The sequence below is a fragment of the Mustela putorius genome, unplaced genomic scaffold (genome assembly GCF_011764305.1).
Source record: "Mustela putorius furo isolate JIRA1106 unplaced genomic scaffold, ASM1176430v1.1 tig00000228_pilon_pilon_pilon, whole genome shotgun sequence".
In the NCBI taxonomy this organism is placed as follows: domain Eukaryota; kingdom Metazoa; phylum Chordata; class Mammalia; order Carnivora; family Mustelidae; genus Mustela; species Mustela putorius.
In genome coordinates, this window is record NW_025421322.1 from 30,431,921 (window position 1) to 30,451,808 (window position 19,888).

General features: G+C 45.1%; 1 protein-coding gene across 4 annotated transcripts in view; it reads right to left on the reverse strand.

Annotated features, from left to right (window-relative positions):
- The window catches only part of ASAP1 (ArfGAP with SH3 domain, ankyrin repeat and PH domain 1), a 350,132-nt gene that overhangs the window by 62,142 nt on the left and 268,102 nt on the right, over window positions 1–19,888 (reverse strand). For 2 of the 4 annotated variants that reach the window (XM_045078132.1, XM_045078130.1), the window contains exons 12-14: window positions 15,107–15,115; window positions 14,231–14,331; window positions 9,020–9,089 (exon numbers count right to left, since the gene is read on the reverse strand). In XM_045078132.1, coding sequence (XP_044934067.1) covers window positions 9,020–9,089; window positions 14,231–14,331; window positions 15,107–15,115 — 180 coding nt within the window. The remainder of the gene's footprint in view (window positions 1–9,019; window positions 9,090–14,230; window positions 14,332–15,106; window positions 15,116–19,888) is intronic. The other 2 variants (XM_045078133.1, XM_045078131.1) reach the window with 1 other exon arrangement.

The following is a 19,888-nucleotide window of genomic DNA, read 5'->3' on the forward strand; positions in this document are numbered from 1 at the left end:
AGCACAGAGAATGACCCCCTTCCAAGGTAGCTGCTGTTACCTCCATTTAAAGGGACAAAAACTTGGAAGTCCCCTAACCACCTGGTGCTGGAGCCAGATTTGAACCCAAGAAGTTGGAACTCCAGAGCCTGAACTCTCTGCCAGCAGACACTGTTCACTATCACAGCAAAGCAGCATCATTTTCCTTCTTTGTGATGAGAAGACTCAAACTCAGGAGGCTGAAGCTACTCACTTGTGGCTGTTAGCGGACGGCTGGGCCGAGACCCAAAGCCAGGTCAGATTGTCTCCAGAAGTACAGAGTGTTCCTCCGTTCGACCATTTACCTCATCATATGAATAAATTGCCTTTGTAAATTAACAAAATATTGCATTGCTCCAGACAAATGGGCAGGAGCCTCAGTTCCCCAAAGTGAGGCTTCATGAAAGCCAGGTACTTATTTTTTATTTCAGAGAGTGTGCACAGGAGCAGGGAGTGGGGGTAGAGGTGTGCAGAGGGAGAGAATCCCAAGCAGGCTCCATGCTCAGTGAGGAGAAAAGATGGGGCTTGATCTCAGGATTCTGAGATCACAACCTGAACCAAAATGAAGTGTCAGACGCTTAACCGACTGAGCCCCTGGGCACCGCTTGAAAGCCAGGTATTAGGGGCAGTCTGTCATCATGGCCCCCAAGACCAGCGAGCACCAGGCCTTTGATTCCTTCTGGTGAATGCTCAAGGTACAAAGGTCTCATGGTGCTGATGCTGCCTAGGGTTTGAGAACCTCCCAAGTAAATCTGCTTCATGTTGTGAGGAGTTGGGAGGGAGCTCCTCTGAGGACCTGGCTTCGTAGATGAAGACGACCGGGTGACACTGAACTCAAAATGTAAAGGAGGCTACGATCCCAGCGCCAGTCTGCAGCTTGTGAGGGCTGAGCCTACACAGGCAGCCCTTGGGGTCATTCTCTGTGCTTGCAGTGTGACTGGAATTCTAGCAGAGAAGTGAGTGGGGTACAATCTCATTGGTTTACGGCCCACAGTGGGAAAACCTACCTAAAGTACCTAGCATGCAATAGATGCTCAATAAATGTTAGTTACTGTATCTGTGCTTACTAATTATTTCCACGATATTTCTTCTACTGGTGTCCACGTGGCTGATACATAAACTCCTACTGTCACCAACTTCTCTGTAGGGTAAAGCAGCACTTCCTGTTAAAATGAGAGCCTTTCTGGGAGAGATACCCATTAAAATTACTCAGGTTCAAACAGCAAATCCTATCTGACAGGAGGGTCTCGCTGGGTGAACTGGGGCCTGTGGGCCATGGGCGGGGAGCAGAGAGAGCTCAGGGAACTGTGAAGACAAAGAACATGCAAACAGAGCGGGCCTGAGGGGACTCCAGGCAGACACAGAGCAACCCAAGCAGGGGGTCAGAGCTGCTTCCAGAACACCTGGGACTCGGGCTGTGGAGACCTGCCCTTTCTGTTGATTTTACTGCATAGTTCGTGAATAGGACCCTCGGCTAGGATAAAGAAGGATGTGGTGACAATCAGACTTCACACGGTTGAGTTACAAATGAGGTCCACAAGCCAGCTGACACACTTTGCAAATATCCTTGCAATCTGCTGTAGACGTCTACCCATCTTTACATAAGAACCCGCCCCCTGGTCCCTCTGGTTTGTAACACTGGCTAATGAGCGATGGACTCAGTGGTTCTTCAACCAGGAAGCAATCTTGGGCTTCATCTCTAGACCAATGAAGCTAGAGCCTTTGGGGGTGGAACCTGATAGCTCTTCTGTGCTCTTGGGACTAAGAATCACTGCGTTCCTTTAGCCAACTGCAGCCTCTTCCAAATTCATTCTGATACAAGTCATAGCTATTTACATCTGAAATAAACTCCACATGGTTGCAGCTAATTTATCTTCTTGGGATTCAAATACAGTAAAAATTCCTGTTCAACGTATTGCATTATAAATAACCTGTAAGACATAACCAGATATATTTCTAAACGTACATTTCATGGAACTTGGATTTGGGAAGTCCTCTAATATAGTGTTTGATGTCTTTGGTTCTGCATCTGCAACGTGGCAGGAGCCCACAGAAATATTCCATGGTGACCCCCTGAGTTTCAGAAATGGTGGTGCTTATTTTATATGTCCATATAACATTGTCTGTTCTGGAACAACGGGGATTCTTCTGCAGGTGACCATGATCGTTAGGACTCAACATCAGTGCTGATGGGACCTGCGGCTGCATTTTGAACTTAATTTATAGAAGTCAGCTCTGGTCTGTAAAGAAAAGGGAAGAGTGAGGGTGCCCTGTCACAAGGACAGGGGGGTGAGGAACTGGCTGATCAGGTGACGAAAATGGCACCGCCTGAAGCTGATGGAGGGGACATAAAACAGAACTATCAGCCAAGTGGGAGAGAGAGCAAGTCAAAGAAAGAATTACAGTAATAGTGGTTCAGGATGTTGGTATGTCTTTTTTTAATGGTTCTTGCTTCATTGGAACTTCTGCTCTATCAACCATAAAGTAGTTTTTAAGGTCCTCCTTGAATGCTCTTTTTTTTTTTTTTTTTAGCACCTAGAAAATATAGATAGCAATAATTTTCAAAGAATGTGTTATTTAAGCCTGCAAAAGACTCTTCAAGCAGGGTAAGGAAACTGATACCATTTCCACCCACACTGGCTTCTCCTGGGTTCCCTGAACGTGCTTTCTGGGCTCAGGAGTGGGGACTCCTGTCTTCCCGCTACTGGCACTGCTCTTCCCTAGCTTTACTGCGACCTGCTCACGGAAGCCTTCCCTGACCACACGAAGGCAGCTGCCTTCCTTTTCTACCCCACCATCCCACTGACTTCTCTTCGAGCACGTAGTCCCGGGTCACTCCAAGCTCCAAGAGTGCGGGGCTGCTAATTCCTCCTTGCTTCTCTAGCACCTGGCCCAGGGGCTGCTTGGAATTAATGAAATATTCAATGAGCACATTATACCCATTTTGCACTGGAGAAAACTGAGGCTCCAAAGGCTTGTGTAATGCATCCAAAGTTCTACAGCTTGTTCAGGGATTTGAGCCCAGGACTGATGGGCTCCCAAGTGTGTCCTCTGACCATTCAGTGTTGCTTCTAATCTCTTGGAGAAAAGAAAATACTCTCTTGCAATGACAGTGCAAAGACATGGAATTGGGTGGAATCCCACATAGCCTCAGAACACCGTAAAGGCCAATCACAGAAACCTCTTGTTAAACCCACAGCAAGGAAGGGGGCACTTCCCTGTGCGGGCTGACTTGTACATCTGCAGGCATTTGAAAATTTAAGATTTAAAGAAATCAATCTTCAGATCCAGAGACAAATTCACGGATACATGTGGTATCTTTACAATCAGGACTCCCCGCTTCCCCTTCCAGGAAACCCTTTCAGACTTCGTTACTGGAAGACCCTATGGTGATTCAGTGACAAGATAAGGGGGGTCTTTCTCCAAGGAACTATTATTCAAGAAAATTTCAAAGATCTAACAACAAGTTGGCATCGGAGGAGAGGCCTATTCATACACTAGAAAGAGCAGAGGCTTCAGGGTTTGAAAACTGGTCCAGCTGTTTACAAACTGCATAACCCTAGGGATGCAATTTAATCTCCCTGACCCCTTCTTTTCTATACAAAGCAGTTTCACTCAAAAGTATTCATTGAACACTAACTGTATGTCAGGCAGTGTGCTAGGTACTGGAGATCAAAGGTAGGCAGTTCCCACCTCCTGAGAACTTGCAGACTAGCGCAAAATGAAGACAGTAACACCTGTCTTGTAGGGCCAGCTTGGCACACAGAGCACTGGGCACGCTCTAAGTGATCTGTGAATGGCAGTCATCTTTCTTTTCAACCTGTTATCTGAACTGTTATGTGACACTGACGTTAACAAATTCAGCAAGTGAGGGTTTTTGAGAAACAAAACTACTTTTGACATTAATTTTTCAGGATGTTATAATAAAGTAATACTCCAACTATAATTCTTATATATTCTTTGGGAATTTTATTATCTTTATTATATACTATAATGCTGAAGGCAAAAAGGGAAAGCAAACAATTCTACAGACATTTATTTATGATAGCTTAGTGGCTTGATATAAACTACTTTATCTTAAAGCTGGCTGAAATGTTTGCTAGAGCTTTCTTAGAATTGGTATTTTGAAATTAAAGCATTTTATACCTTGCTCAGAACACACTAGATGGCCCATAAATGGAAGCCACTATCGGTATTACCATAATAGTGAATTCAGAGATTCTCACTGAATCTAAACTCCATAGTGATGTATTACTTTAAACAGTAAATAATAATAAAAAAAAGTGCATCTCTCATCCGACACACGAAAAGCAATGAATTTGTAGATGAACTCCTGTAGGGCTGGCTGCCTACCTTGCAGGTGTGCAGAGAAATGCATTTCTTCCTAAAACAGTAAGCTGGGAGATGACTGGCCCAAACAGGCCAGTCACAAATGGTCACTCCAACAGACTATCAATCCAAATGCACGGGCGACCCTCTCCCGAGTCACTCTGACAGGTGACACTGACTGGGGCCCTTCAAGCGGGACGAAGTCCACGTGGTAAGGGGTCCCAAACAAAGGCCCTAAGTTTTGTGAAAACAAAGGTTCTTTGTCCACTTTTCCAAAGATGACTCAACCCCATGTTCTCCCAGGAAACTGCTGGCCTTGATTTTCAACTAGATTCCGAGTAATCAATAGTGTCTGTGAAGTCAGGAAAAGTGGCTGTTGAGACCTTTGTGTGCGAGCAGGGATGAGACTACAAGTGATAGAACTGGCAGCAAAAAGTGTGTCCCAAAGCCAGTGACAAGTGGGGAACAGAATAACACAAATCAGCGGGAGAGAATCTGAAGCGAGGTGGAGGAGCCCATTTACCCCCGAGTTGCTCTGGGGGCAGGAGAGGCGGACCCACGATTTCCAGTATTTGCAGCAGCAAGAGCCTCCTACTGACGGATTTCAGTCTTGCCAGGATATCCAATGAGGTCATGCTAACAGCCATGACTTACTAACAGGATGCCCACACACAGCCCATTATCTCACTTAATCCCATCATTTTTAGGAGTTAAATACTTTTCTCAAGGTCACCTAATAAATGACAAGGGCAGGATTCAGACTCAAATCTGACAGATGCCACAGTCCTTTCTCATGGCCACTAAACAATGTAGCTGCTGTGATCTTTGTTGCTGATTACAGCCTTAATAAAACACGACCCAGCTGGCTAGGCCACAGCCATGTGTATGACAGGAGGGAAACAGGGAAGGTGGAAGAGAACTCATTTTTCATTTTTAGCAATGACCACCACTGACTCAACTCCCTCAACTCCACGATGCTCTGCCATGCACTGCCTCCCCCTGCAGGTTAAGAAAGGCAAGTAGATGGGACATGACAAGGTCAGAACTTGTCGAAATGCTTACTGAGGATGGTCATAGCCAGACGAATCTCAGGAAAGAAGAGAGTAAAGAGAGGGTACATGTAGCAAATTCTTGACTAAGAACTCCTGATCGACATAAAGTCAAATGGTCAGAAATTTTCACTGTAGTATATTTAACCTGAAGAATTTTCCCAGGGTTGGAAGAGCTTCCCTGGGTCTTTTCTGGTTTTAATCTCTGCTCCCGTATTAGATCCAACACAGAGTCACACCGCACAGACCCCGCTCAGCTAATGAAGTCAGACAACAAGCAGATGTGTCCTTGGCTCAGGAAAGTCGGGTGAAGAACTGGCACACTCGGGGCCAGGCAACTGCCGACCGCGCGCTCCAGCTGAACCACGCAGAGCAGCGGCTCTGACGGCTCCCGTGACACCGGACACTTGAAGAATGCTGTTCTAGCTGCTGCTGGCTTTATGGCCTGACCACCACCCTGGATGACTCTGGAACTTGCCCAAGGACAGGGCCATCTTGCAGCTCCTCTGAAGAGTCAGGATACTGACCCAAAAGAGGCCCAGGCCCCACTGGGTTTTATCACAAAATGTAGGGCTGGCAGTGTTGTACTGTCCTTATGAACGAATCACCTCAGAATTCACACCCCACTTCAGGTCACCAAAGAATTCTAGCCTGCACATACAGGTAACATGCTTCTCCCACACACGGGCTCCTCAGCCCTCCTGGTTCAGGGTTAACTATGTCTGCGATGGCCCAAGCTGGGATCCCACACTGGGGAGGAACTGGGGTTGCAGGTGAAGGGGAATTAATGTCCTGCAATGTGTGGGAGTGTGTAAGAGCAGAGTTCCTACCAATACCAGATTCCCAGCTGTGTCATTTATTAGCTGTGTAGCCAGTAAGTGAACTACTCTGAGCTCCAGGTCCCTCACCTGAAAAGTGGAGGTGACGTCACCTATAACTTAAGTTGCTGTGGAGATTAAATGTTACAATGCATTAAGGTGCTGGTAAATGCCTGTCCCATGATGAGCATTCAACAGTGTTAGCCACCATGATGGTGCTGGTGAGGATGATGACGGTGGTAGTTGTGATGACGGAGGGTGGTGGTGAGCACGGTGGTGGTGATGACGGTGCTGGTGGTGATGGTGGTAAGGAGAATGCTTTGGCAAGGCAGATGGAATCTTCACTCTCATAGAGAGAAAGAGGTCTAGAAATGGAGACTGTTTCATTGTCTATCAAGTAGGAGCCACAGAAGCTACCCAAAACAGGTTGTGGTAATGTGCTCAGAACAATGAAGGGCCCACTCATGGAGAACACTCAATAAATGCTATCTATTCCCATCAGTGTTTCTGATCTTAGATCATGTGACTGGAATTCTTCTGATACAGCTCCCCAAGTATCTGAATCACTAACATAATGAGCAGAGTAGGTCCTGCTTGGCCAGCAAACACTGACCATTACGCACTCATGCAGGCTATAAGACTGGAATTCCAGCATTCACCAGGTGTGATGTGGGCACATTACTCCCCTCTCCCAGTAGCAACATCCATCCCCTGGGTTGTGGCAACAATTTCACATGGTAATACACCGAAGGCACAGGAAGTGCTCACTTAGTGGTATGTAAGATTCTTGTGACCGTTAGAACCATTTCATAAGGTAACTGTGTTTGGAATTAAATATGAGCAGGTCAAAGTTATCTCACTTTTCAAGTAACTGTGATGTCTAGTCCAGCACCTGGAGTAGAGTGGAGGCTTCATGAAACACTGCTAAATAAACAAGTAATTAGTAGACAGCCTCAGTGATAGTTACTAACTGATCTAAGTCGGCCTATAGGATTTCCAGTTATCAGACGGGTGACTTGTCACAACTAGGCCAAGAGTTACAAAATCTCACCTGGGCTTAGGGAAGCTGAGGACCTCTAAGGAATCACCCCAAGGGTTCTGCAGGGGACAAGGGACAGAGATAATTTAATTGCTCAAGTTCCATAAAGTTCAATAATTGTTAAGAGGCATGGAATCTTCCAGCAGGATGATCCTGGCCACAGGTGTGTACTGGCTACCATGTATGTGTCAAGGTCTTTGGAGGGGGGCCAGTACAAGGAAAGAAAGATGAACAGGACCTGGTAAATGCTCCTGGAGAGCATTTGATCTAATAGGATGACAGGGTTCTGCTGCGAGAGAGGCAGAATGGAAGGGGCCATACTTGGGTCAAACCCAAGTATGAATTTCCAACTCTGCCCACTACTAGCCAAGTTATTGTGCTTCTCTGAACTTTAGTTTCTTGCTCTGCAAAATGAAGGTCATATTACCACATGGGTTATAGAAGGGATTAAGTGAAATAGATTTTATGAAGCGTCTGGTGGGAAGAAGTGCTTATTAAGGAGTCCTTGCTCAACAAGGGAGATCGAATCTCAACTGTGAATCACGAAAACCTGCCAGTGTAATAAATGCTCAGCCTTCATTTTTACCATCCTGTTAGTAATTAACTGCTTATCATAAACCCAAAGACATCACTTGGCGCAGGATACTGAAATTTATCAAGCTTCTTTCCAAGCTGGGATTGCTGGGTTTAACTGTGTGCCCCCTTTGTTAAGACTCTCGGCACACTGGGCTGTTTCCAGTCCCGCTTAATATATTTTCCATTCTAATCTTTGCATCTTTAAGAATAAAGAGTAATTTCTTGCTAGTGGTAAAAAGGGCAAAATAGTAATTACTTATTTTACAGTGCATGTCCTTGACTATGACACCAAGACTGAACCTTTTCTGAAAGTATATGAATTATCCCAATAATGGGACTTTTAGTTGAAAACATAGAAATTCTGTCAGTAGCAATGCTAAATATGCAAGATATATATGCATATATAACTGCCAATAATCTGAAGAGAAAACAAAATATAAGTGTTAGTAGCTTATTCTGTTTTCCATTGATTTCCTTTATTCCTAAAGAAAGGGGAGTCATAATTGAGGCAATTTTATTATCTGTTTTCTTTATATACATTTTGCTCTTTAACATAATAATGGATTTTCTGAGTAATTTAAATAGTAACAAACAAAAAATACTGAACATGCTCTACACATATCTCATTTCCTAATCATTATTTCATACAAAGAACATCGTCTGTCATCTTTATAAGCAGAAAACTAGGTTTTTCAAAACCACCAGTAGTATTTCCAAAAGACAAGATTACGAAATGAAAGAATCCCTGATTTGGTTTGCAAGAACAAGAGACATTCTGGTGAGCGGGGGTGCCTGGGTGGCTCAGTAGGTTAAAGCCTCTGCCTTCGGCTCAGTTCGTGATCCCAGCATCCTGGGATCGAGTCCCGCATTGGGCTCTCTGTTCAGCAGGAAGTCTGCCTCCCTTCCTCTCTCTGCCTACCTGTGATCTCTGTCTGTCAAATAAATAAATAAAATCTTAAAAAAAAAAAAAAGACATTCTGGAGGGCCAAAGAACGAGGTGGGGTACATCACAGGACAAGAAGAGACCAACTCCTTTTGTCAAGGAAAATTCCACACTTTCTGACCCAAATCCATAAAGTACGCATACCTGGGGGGAATCCCAGCGCTGGTTACATCACGTTTTTGCTTTCTAGTCCACAGGGACAAAAGGCCGACCAGGTGCACCGTGGTAAATGGGCAGACACACTTACCGTGGCGTGGGAGATGGTCAGAATCCCATTCTTGACGGCGCACTTCCTCCTCTGCCACACCTTCCGGAGCCTGAAGGGCAAGTCAGATACAAGCTCATAGAGTAGCCGGCTCACTCGGTGACATGCAGTCATATTGTGTTACGTACGACAATCATTATAAAACAGTGACAGCAAAACGACCCCAAACCAAAAAACCCACAAAACCCAGAACATCTTATTATCCCCGGTGGAAGGTAGTTCAGACTAGTAGGCATATACAGGACACTCATTATGGCGCTGTTTTTGATAGTGAAGCGGGAAACAACAGAAATCCAATAGCAGGAGAATGAATAAATGCATTATAGTTAGTCATACTACAGAACGTTGCGCAGGAGTTTAAAAGAATCAAGTAGCTACGGATGTGCTGACATACCCTTCTAAGCATACTGCCGACTGAAAAAGCAAATAATTCAGGTATGATCTAGTAATGTTAAAAGGTACTCAAAGAATATCCCATATAAAATGGCATTCTAAATTTCCTATGGGGAATACATGCACAGACATACAGAAGAGGGCTGGAAAGAAGCATGGTACACAGGCCTGGACCTGTGGCAGGGCTGGCACTGAAGAGTTTTTAACCATATTCGAGAATCTTCTACAAGAAAGCTGTAATTAATCTATTGCTTCTGTAATTAAAATTACATCTAAAGAAATTAAGAAAGTAACTCAAGATGTCTGCCAGGCATGGAGGGCTGGGGTGGGGCTGCCTCAGGGTACAGAGAAAGAGCTCAGGGTCAGGGATCAACATGTTTGGTGCCTTGTACACCTCTCCTTCGGGAACTCATTTCAACTTGGAGGTGTTTCGGGTGATGCTTCAGGCACAGGCGAGCCTGGCAGATGTGCGCCTGTGTGGACAGGTACAAATGTACTGGTTCAGAGCACTGTGATGAAGAAACAGGTACAGGGCACGGTGCTTCTCTGGCCTAGGCAAAGGGTTCTTGGGCACTCGTTGTCATGGAAACAAACATCAGAGGAGGGGGCTCTAGCTCCTCCTGGGCATTTAAATATCATTGTGTGTTTCCTTTCCCCTCTTAAATGAGTCCTTTAAGAAACCTGCCACAATACGAATTTAAAATCAACTCTTGTTCAGAGTTCAGATGATGTTGTCTCCTTGTGTACGTAATGACTAGCAACACCGTGAATTCTAAAGTGTGCTTCACTGTGGGAAATCAGAATCTGATACCATCTGAGCAAAAGCCAAGTGAACACCCGGCGCTCACAATGCCAGTATCTTCAGGAGGTGATGCAGCACAACCGACTGATAAACCGCCCTCCAATTACAGCTACACCACAGACTGGGGATATGGCTGATGAGAGGCGACACCTGTCCCATGACCACCCCTGCCTCTGGTTAATGTAACCAATGCTGGAGTAGTTTTGCATCCCATCTCAGCCTCACAAAAGCCCGCTGAGACAGGCGAGGCATTCCTGTACACAAAACCCCAAACCAACGTCGTCCTCCTCTATCACCACGTTTTACAAGAGCCATTGACCAACCTAACAAATTAGTCAACCTTCAGAAAATGGCCCTGACTCAGTTTACTCATTTTATTTAGTAAAACCATTAGTCATTAGTTGTTTTTTGGGTCATTAATTTTTTCACATGCGTATTAAGAAAACACAAAACTGAAAACAAAACTGTATTCTTTTGTATTAGTAATCAAGCCAAGGAAAGAAACACAAAAGCATTAATGTTTTGGCGAGCAGAAACTGCTCATGTGGTGCCCCCAGGTGACCAGACAAAAGGAAGCAAAATCAAGGCAATCTCTTAACAGTCCCATCTCTATGAACATTCTGAGAGCTTTTATTCCAGTGATTTCTATGGAACGGCCTCCATGCCTGTGCCTTCCCTCTCCATACTGAAAGCTTTAAGGATGTTTGCTTGAAAAGCTCCTGAATGGAAGTACCAAGGACTTCAATTATCGTTCAGAAAGTGCCAGAGAGAACACCACGTACACGATGCCCGAACCTCAGAATTCCAGAACAGGAACTGTCTATTACAAGGCAGACTGCTGTAACTAAGCAAGTCCCAGCTCCGATGCTCGATTCCTTGGGCTTCAATCCCAGCACCAGCGCCCGCTAGCCACAGGACCTTGTTCATGGTACTGACCTCTTGGAGGCCTGCTTGCCTAAACCTGCATCATGAAGACAATGCCCATCCTGTAGGACAATGCTGGGAAAATCTATGTGGAACAATTGCTCCTTTGCCTCTCCATGGATACCTTTGAGTTATAAAGCTTCAAAATTACTTCGAAAAAATTTGAAGTGTTTTTCAAATTGCATAATAATCCTTTATAGGTATTCTAGAACTAGGGTCGGAAATTACCAAAGCAATTGGTCCTGAGAAGAAAATCATACAACACATCAGCAGTCAGAGTTAGCAAGTGAGTCTGTCTTCATGTGTAAGCAATTCAGTTCTTTCCTCTTCCACAGACTGCAATGACAGGCCAGCGTGGGTTATCATTATTCACCCTCTGCGGCCCGTGAAATTATGGGAGGCAGGCCCACTGGACTTCCAGCCTCCTTTGCAACAATGCTTTCTTTATCTCTTCCCAACAGATTGCGGGCAGGGTGAGGGTGAGGCCCACCTCTCATGGACCTTTTACCTCGCAACATCTAGCAGACTGCCTGAAACACGATGGGGCTTAACAGATGTCTGCAGAGGGAGTGCACGAATGCAGAACAGACCAGAAGAGCGGAGTCAGGAGTGCGAGCGCACACCAGCTGATGCCCTGCGTCCTCAAGGGCAATCAACAGCAGTCACGCCCCTTTGGAATACAAGAGGGAGATACCCTGGCATTAAGACCCAGGTTAGAATTTGGGCTTTCTTACATCCTGGCTGTAGGATCTCTGTCAAATTACTTAATCTCTCTGGGTGACACCATCTACAGAAGGAGTCAGATGAGAGGCGTGACAGGTACCCGGATGCGTCTGGCAGGCACAAAGCAGGTGCAGGCACATCACGAGCTGATGCTCTCCTCAACACTTCGGGGTTTGAACCAAACGGTATCTCCGCAAAGACTCAGCTGACTTTTCTTTTTTTTTTTTTTTAAAGATTTTATTTATTTATTTGACAGAGAGAAATCACAAGCAGGCAGAGAGGCAGGCAGAGAGAGAGGAGGAAGCAGGCTCCCTGCTGAGCAGAGAGCCCGATGCGGGCCTCGATCCCAGCACCCTGAGATCATGACCTGAGCCGAAGGCAGCGGCCTAACCCACTGAGCCACCCAGGCGCCCTCAGCTGACTTTTCTTGAAAGTTAGGTATTCACCGCTTCACTTAGAAACAGTCAATTCTAATGTCAAGAAAAGCCTTGTACCTTTAGGTAAGCAGTGTTAAAGCTACAGGATGAATAATTTATCTCCACTAGATAACCACGCCATCGGGGCTACAGTCTGGTCACTGTGTCAGTTAGAAGAGCCCAGTTTAAACTGTGATTCAGGTCACTGGTGCGTCTTTTCTTCTTTTACTTTCGCAAGACTTAATGGTCAATATTCACTGATTTTCTACAAACAGCCAGCTGTTGCGTTCTAAGCTGGGATGCTTTTCTTTCCCTACACCCTTATCTATAAATCCTGGTGGTCCTACCAGCGTTTTCTAGACTCTGACCCGTCCTTTCCCCTTTGTGGCTGTTCTCTTGATCCCTGTTCACCTCTGACCGGGCCGCCCACGTCTAGTCTTATGTCCTACACAGCTGCCCTCGACCAGCAGCCAGAGTCTTTCAAATGAGGCTGCTTACGGCATTCCTCTGCTTAAAACCCTTCAATGACTTCCATCTCCCTTCAGTGGTTTCCCAAACCCTCCTGGCTTGTGTCCTGTCCCCTCTCACCGGTCTCCTATGACCCTCAGCTCCACACTCAGTCCTAGTCATGCCTAACTCCTGTATCACAGAGGAAAGCCTATTCCTGGCCATCTCTACAGATCTCTGTAGAGATGATCCCCTCACTTCCTGCAAGTCTTTGCTCGAACATCTCCTCACTGTCTTCCCTGACCGCCCTGCATGACTGCAAGGACCACTTCCACACACCCTAAGCCCCTGCCTTGCTTTACCCTCCCCCAGAGCACTTGTTACCGTCTGATCTCCCACACAGCTCCTTCTTTACTGTCTGTCTCCCAACTCCGAGTGTAAGCCCTATGAGGCCAAGGACCTCCTCATCTTTCTTCTGCAATGCTATACTTCCCAGTATCTCTAACAGTGCTTGACATACACTGCAACTCCCAAAAGACATCCATGGGACGCATGAGTAGAATGATAAGCAAAACTGATCAGAAATTTAGGACTGTAATTTATATAAGTAATGGCTGCAATTTTAACAAACAAATAAAAAAAGTCTACGTCTTAAAGTCAACGGTGCCTATCCACAAGTAATCAGAAAAGCAGCTTTCTTTCAGAAAGGAGGAGAGTACGCAAAGTGAGTAATTAGGAGTCCACTTATGTACTAACTGTGAAACGGAATCACTGCTGAAGCAAGAGAAAGAAGCCGGTGTGGCTGGGCCAGGGGAGGAGATGCCACAAGACAATGCTGCAGACAGAGGGGGGGCTCAGGCCCTGTGTGCACTTCGAGCATGGGAAGGGCCTGATGTGCTCTATGTTTTTTAAAGGCTACTCTGAGTGCTGTGTAGAGACGCAATGGAGAAGAGGGAGGGACACGGAGAGGCTACTCGGATATTCCAGGAGAGACGGCCGTGGCTCCTCCGAGGGCAGGCAGCAGATATGGCAGGACTTGCATTGTGTCCTGTTAGAAATGGAAGAGCCTGTCCTGACAGTGGCCGTGATGTAAGAAGGAGGGGACTCAGGGCTGACTCCCAAGGCTGGGTTTGGGCGTCCAGGTGGGCCCCCAGCAGAGAAAAGGGCAGATGAATCAAAGCAGAGAGGTGGGCAAGCACGAAGTCCACGAGCCACTTGCTTGCTTCCCGTTGCACTCAGCTCCTGCCTTCCTACAACGACAGGCTACAAGTCCTTGGTGCCACTGAGGGTTCAGAGGACGGCAACTGCTTCTTGGAAAGACAGCAAGTTCAATCAGCTGAGGGAAACCAGTGGGCTCAAGGTCAGCAGCTACTGCGTTAGGAGATTCTGGAATGTGCTTTCCTGGCCCGCAGGTGCGATACATTCCCAGGCTGCCGACACCCAGGAAGCCCTAAGCACTAAGGGAGAGCGGGCTGGCCTTCCACATACCCATCGCTCTTCTTCAGCAGGTAGCCCTTCTTCTCACTGCCGTACTCCTTGTTGCCCTGCAGCTGGTGCATGCTGTACCCTCCTTGCCGGCTCTGGGAATCCTAGAAAGGAGACGCCACAGATCAGACCAATGCTGCACACACTTCTCCAGTCCCTGCCTCTATTCTGCTATGGAGCCTCTTGGCTGGGGCCAAGAGAATTATGGAACTTTTAAGAGCCATCATGTCCTTGCCTGTATTTTAGAGGAAACCAGGCTAGGAAACAATCACAGGAGTCACAGGCAAGTCCCAAGAACTCCTGTTTCTAGTTGGGAACCCAGCTGATTCCCACACACTTTGGTGAGAGAGCATGGTAGGACCGAACAGGTTGCTGGGGCCGCACAGGCTAGCCCGGGGAAGGCAGGAAAACCCAAGTGGCTCACAAACGTAGTGCATGCAACCCAAATGGGCTCTTCCCTTAGGTCCGCCTTTTCTCTCTCCACATATTCTACTAAAATACCCACAATAAAAAGGGTACCTTCTGAGTGAGGTACTGGGAATTGTTAGAAATTCTTGGTTTGTAACCCGCAGGGGCTCCGTAAAATAAGCTGTTAAGCATGCTTTTAATTAAAAACGATGATTCTCTAGCCATGTTGTGTACGATGTGGGAAAAGGGTGACCAGGACCCGCAGAACAAGGCGGACGCAAACCAGCTGGAGTTAACACTTTCACTCCCCTGATATACTTCCCCATCGTTTCTAAAGACTGCACGACCAGATGCAGCCATTACACTTGGAAAATGTATGAAATAAACCAACAATGTTGAACTGTAGAATGAGGACATGGGGTTTAGACACAGAAGTAGGATAATACATTCTCACAGAAAGTGTTGACTTACTCTCCTAGACTTCGATCAGGAAGGGCAAAAGCAACAGAGAAAAAAGGCAGAACATTTGAAAACATAGTTAATTTCATTGAGTCATCTCTCACGATTTAAGCACTTTATATAACATACAGAGAAAATAGCACTGTAAAGGTACTTAACATCAGAACACATGCCATCTTCAGAATCACATAAACTTCAGGGTATGGGACAATAAAACATCTTTATATTTGTCAAGCTTTATTTCAGGTTATTTAAATGAAAGCAGAAGAAAACCTGCTTGGAAGGGTATGAGGTACACATTTCATCAAGATAAAAACGGGTGACAAACTTCCAAGTGTGTGTTTAGGGAATCAATAGCTCCATGAACCCCAAATTACTTTAGAAAATCAAAAAGGAATAAAAAATTGTAGGATTCTTTTTTAGTTTTCCATGCGAAGAGAATAAAAGTATGCAGTTCAGAAGCAACACGTGCAATGTGATGGTGAAGAAAGACAGGAGGACTGAGCGTCGCTTGTGTACTGATGGCCTATGCACAAGATCCCTTGGAGGTCAGGATGGCCTCTCTGTGGCATTCGGGATCCATCTGGACCAGATAGTATGTGCTCAGTGCACGCAAATGAATGTTAAATAATAGTGAAAGCAAGAGCTCTAGGACAGTACACCTCTGTGAGGCTTCCCACATGTGATGAGTTGTGTGTCCAAAACCATGTCCTGAACACCCAAATGGCAAGTATCAGGAAGGCACTGAGGACACGGAGTGCAGCACAACCCCTGTCCCTGAGGTGGTTGCTTACACACTGACCTTCTGCTCCCTCATGAAGGTAACACTGCCGAATGCCTGTTCTGCCAGGCAAGGAGACACCCCCTTAAGAGCTTAGACTCTAGTGATTTCCTTAATCTGAGTCATTTGTCTGTAACTGGCCAGACTCCCTCCAGCTGAAACAGTTAATAGCACCATTTCAATCACCTGGGGAGGGGTGGGAAGTGGGCTGGGGTCTATCAGTCTCTTTAGAAATTCTCCTCCATATTTCCTTTACTTTTAATGAGAACCCACAGCCTTGCACTCGTAGTAACTTGAATCCCAAATCCTCCCTCATAGACGCTTTCAGGCTTTCTGGACGGAGATGGGGCTGCAGGACGGTACTATGGATCAGACGGGCTTCCTCCCCTGGCGCCGCCATGACAGACCCCAACAGCAGCAGTGACACACACTGTTTTCTTGAAGGAGGCAGCGATATGTCCATAATACTAATCCAGAACAATGAGGATGGAAAATTAGGTGTGGTAGTGGAGATCTGAGGCATGGGACGAAACAAGGGGCCAGGATAAAAGAAATCCACGGAGCTTTCTGCTTCTACCCAATGACGTCACGTGAAAACAGCTCAACTGGATCTGGAGTCAGTCAGGGATCGCTGCCATTTCTATACCTCCCGAGAACATTAAAAACAAAATCTGAAATCTCCCTGGATAAAAATTCTTATTAAAAGAATAACTCTGTTCCTTGGAATGCTTTCACTGAACAAAACTGCTCTCTGTCTGCCCATGTAATTTCTAGGTTGGTCTGAATGCTTTAGAACTATGCAACTCTAAAAGCCCGTTTGCTAATCCTTCAAATAAAACCTAAGTTTTAAAAACAAGAGTATTTTTTTTTTTGTAAAGCAAGGATTTGGATGTTAGTAACTTATGAAAAATATTACATTCTGTAAATTTGCCTCTAAGACATCCCTTACATATATTTATTACTAGCTTAAATAAATTTTTAAATGCAACAAGCTGAATGGACCTTGCTTTCCATGAGGTAAATATGCTTTTAAAGGTGAATACAGTGGCTGATCTCCAGGCTCTGAGCCCAGCAGCCTACTCCACTAAGCTGAGCTGGAAGGAAGCAGCACGTTTCAGAAATACAGCAACAACCCTACATCGACTACTGATGAGTTCTATGGCTTAAAGTAGTCCTACAAACTGGGGTGCCTGGGTGGCTCAGTGGGTTAAGCCTCTGCCTTCGGGTTGGGTCATGATCCCAGGGTCCTGGGATCGAGCCCTGCATGGGGCTCTCTGCTCAGCAGGGAGCCTTCTTCCCCTTCTCTCTCTGGCTGCCTCTCTGCCTACTTGTGATCTCTCTCTGTCAAATATATGAATAAAATCTTTAAAAAAAATATAGTCCTACAAACTATTACTTCTGCACTCTGAGAAATCAATGGCCATGCTGCTTGCTTTGTAGGGAGCTCGAGATAATCGAAAAGGGGGTTTTCTTTTTTGAGAAAATAAATAATGGAGAATTAACACAGTAATTAAAACAAAATATGATGGAAGGAAAGAAAGAGGTCTGAATTCTTTGATAATATAATAAAAATTAAACATGTATTCAGGAAAGAGAAATCCAAGTGAGAAATTCATTCAGGCAATAAATATAAAACTAAACTTACACAATGATCTTAAAATAAAATCTTGGAAAAATTCCATAACATGAGCCAAGAATGTAAACTAGAGAATGAAACTATGGTGTCATTTTTTTAAAGCTCCATTCCTTATTCTCTATTAGAGTATGGAGAAATCACCTTACTTTCTCCTTAGAAAACCGTATTAACATATAAAATGCATTATTAAGGAGTAATATCTCAAATCTTTTTAAACTGCAAGTAATTACTCACTGCTTTAATTGGGTTAGAAATGTTTGTGGTACCCAACCTAAAACTAACCTCTACTAGAGAAGCTTCAGATCGCTCATGTAAGGGATACATGGAGGAGGCAAAAATATGTTTACTACATATTTACTGAGAAACTTTAGGGCGCCAGACAGCGTGTCAGATCCTGCAGAGATGAGCAAAACACAGAATCTTTCAAACACCATGCAAACCACACTATGATGAGAAATGGAGAGAGACTCGAACAAAATGCTGGAGTTTTGGGAAAGATTTATTAGTATCATCATTATTTAAAATATTTTCAACCCTTAAGATAGTTATGTAGCAAACAGTTCTCTTGGGAAGTTAGGCTATTATAAAAGCTTAAGATGATTAATTTCATAGAACATCTGTCAGAAGTCAATGAAGAATTTTGACAAGAAAAAACAAGTCCACCAAAAGTCTGGGGATCCTACTGACAGCTCAAATTCTTGAAGCCTCCTTTAAAAGAGTCAAGTTAGAACCTGGTGGGGTGAGAGGTTAAATAGCTTGCTGAGTGCTTTTAATTCCTCAGGTCATTTATCAGGTTAGTTTATGCTCTTCTAGAATGGCAGTGCTATGGTAAGAACTCTACGTGGATGGTCTCCTTTCTTTTTGAGTCATTAGAAATCATTACCTATCAGCCTTATTTTGATGACAGATGATGAACAGCAGGGGAATGGGTAAGTGTTCTGTGAAAGATCAATTTTACCTGTAAAATACTCTGGACACAGTGCTAACAAACACACATCATTTATTAATTTGGGGTGGCTTTAAATCAAATCATGCGCATTTTATCGTGTACATACTCGTTTGGCTTATATGCAACTTTGTTCTTTAACCACTGGGAGAAGATTACATCAGCTTCTAAGCAAAACAAAAAGGGACTGCAATGGCCTTTCTTCCCCCTAAGAAAGCTTCCATACACAGGAAGGAGGTAATACTGTACAAGAAAGCAAAGGTAGAAAGTGGTTAAAAAAACCTTGCAAGGGGCACCTGGGTGGCTCAGTGGCTTAAGCTTCTGCCTTCAGCTCAGGTCATGATCCCAGGGACTTGGGATCGAGCCCTGCATCGGCTCTCTGCTCAGCGGGGAGCCTGCTTCCTCCTCTCTCTCTGCCTGCCTCTCTGCCTACTTGTGATCTCTATCTGTGAAATAAATAAATAAAAAATCTTTAAAAAAACCTTGCAAATTTCTGCCCATGCTTGAACAGCAATGTACTTCTTACTTTCCACCATTTTAGTCCTTCTATTGCTCTTACATGGAGAAATCATTCAAGGGGACCACTTCTCCTAGGATCTGTAAGCCAGTAATAAGCATCTCAAAAGAGGCCTCCAGACACGGGTATAGACGCTGGTTGAGGCCCTGGACTAAAGAGGTTCACACCTCCTGGCCACTGATGTCTACTTCCAGTCTGCAGGTGCCCAAGGTGAAAGGGCTGTACACTTCTCCCACTCAGAAACCCAGAGGACTATCTTCGCTCAGTAAAGAGAACCTTTTGGGTTGCTTTAAAAGGTGAGGTGGTGGGTCCAGGGCTTGTACGTTTGAGGAGAGTTGGCTTTTTTTTTTTTGCTTTGGACTCAGAAGCCCCTTCAAAAAATATCAGGATGTACAGTCAGTTTGCCATTGTGAGGTGATATCATGCGGAAATGGAAATATAAGAAATGCTCAGCATGGGGTGCCTGGTGGCTCAGTTGGTTAAGCAGCTGCCTTCAGCTTGGGTCATGATCCCAGGGTGCTGGGATCAAGCCCCACATCGGGCTCTCTGCTCGGTGGAGAGCCTGCTTCTCCCTCTCCCTCCGCCTGCCGCTCTTGCCTACCTGTGCTCCCTTTCTATCTCTGTCAAATAAAAAAATAAATGGTAAAAAAAATTGCTCTGCTTTATGTGGTTATCAGTAAATATGCACTGAGATACCGCACTTAAATTCAATGTATGATAATTTCCTAATACAAACAGGCAAACCTTGACCCTCCCCTATGTAACAAATAGCGCTGTTTAGCTTACTTACCCTTGGCATGAAGTCCATACCCCATTGTGTGCGTCCAAGGTCATCTATCACTAGGCCCGAGTTTCCACCTCAGAAACCCCATCGCTCAATCTTCCACCCTCTTTACCCCCAAACTGCTGGGGGC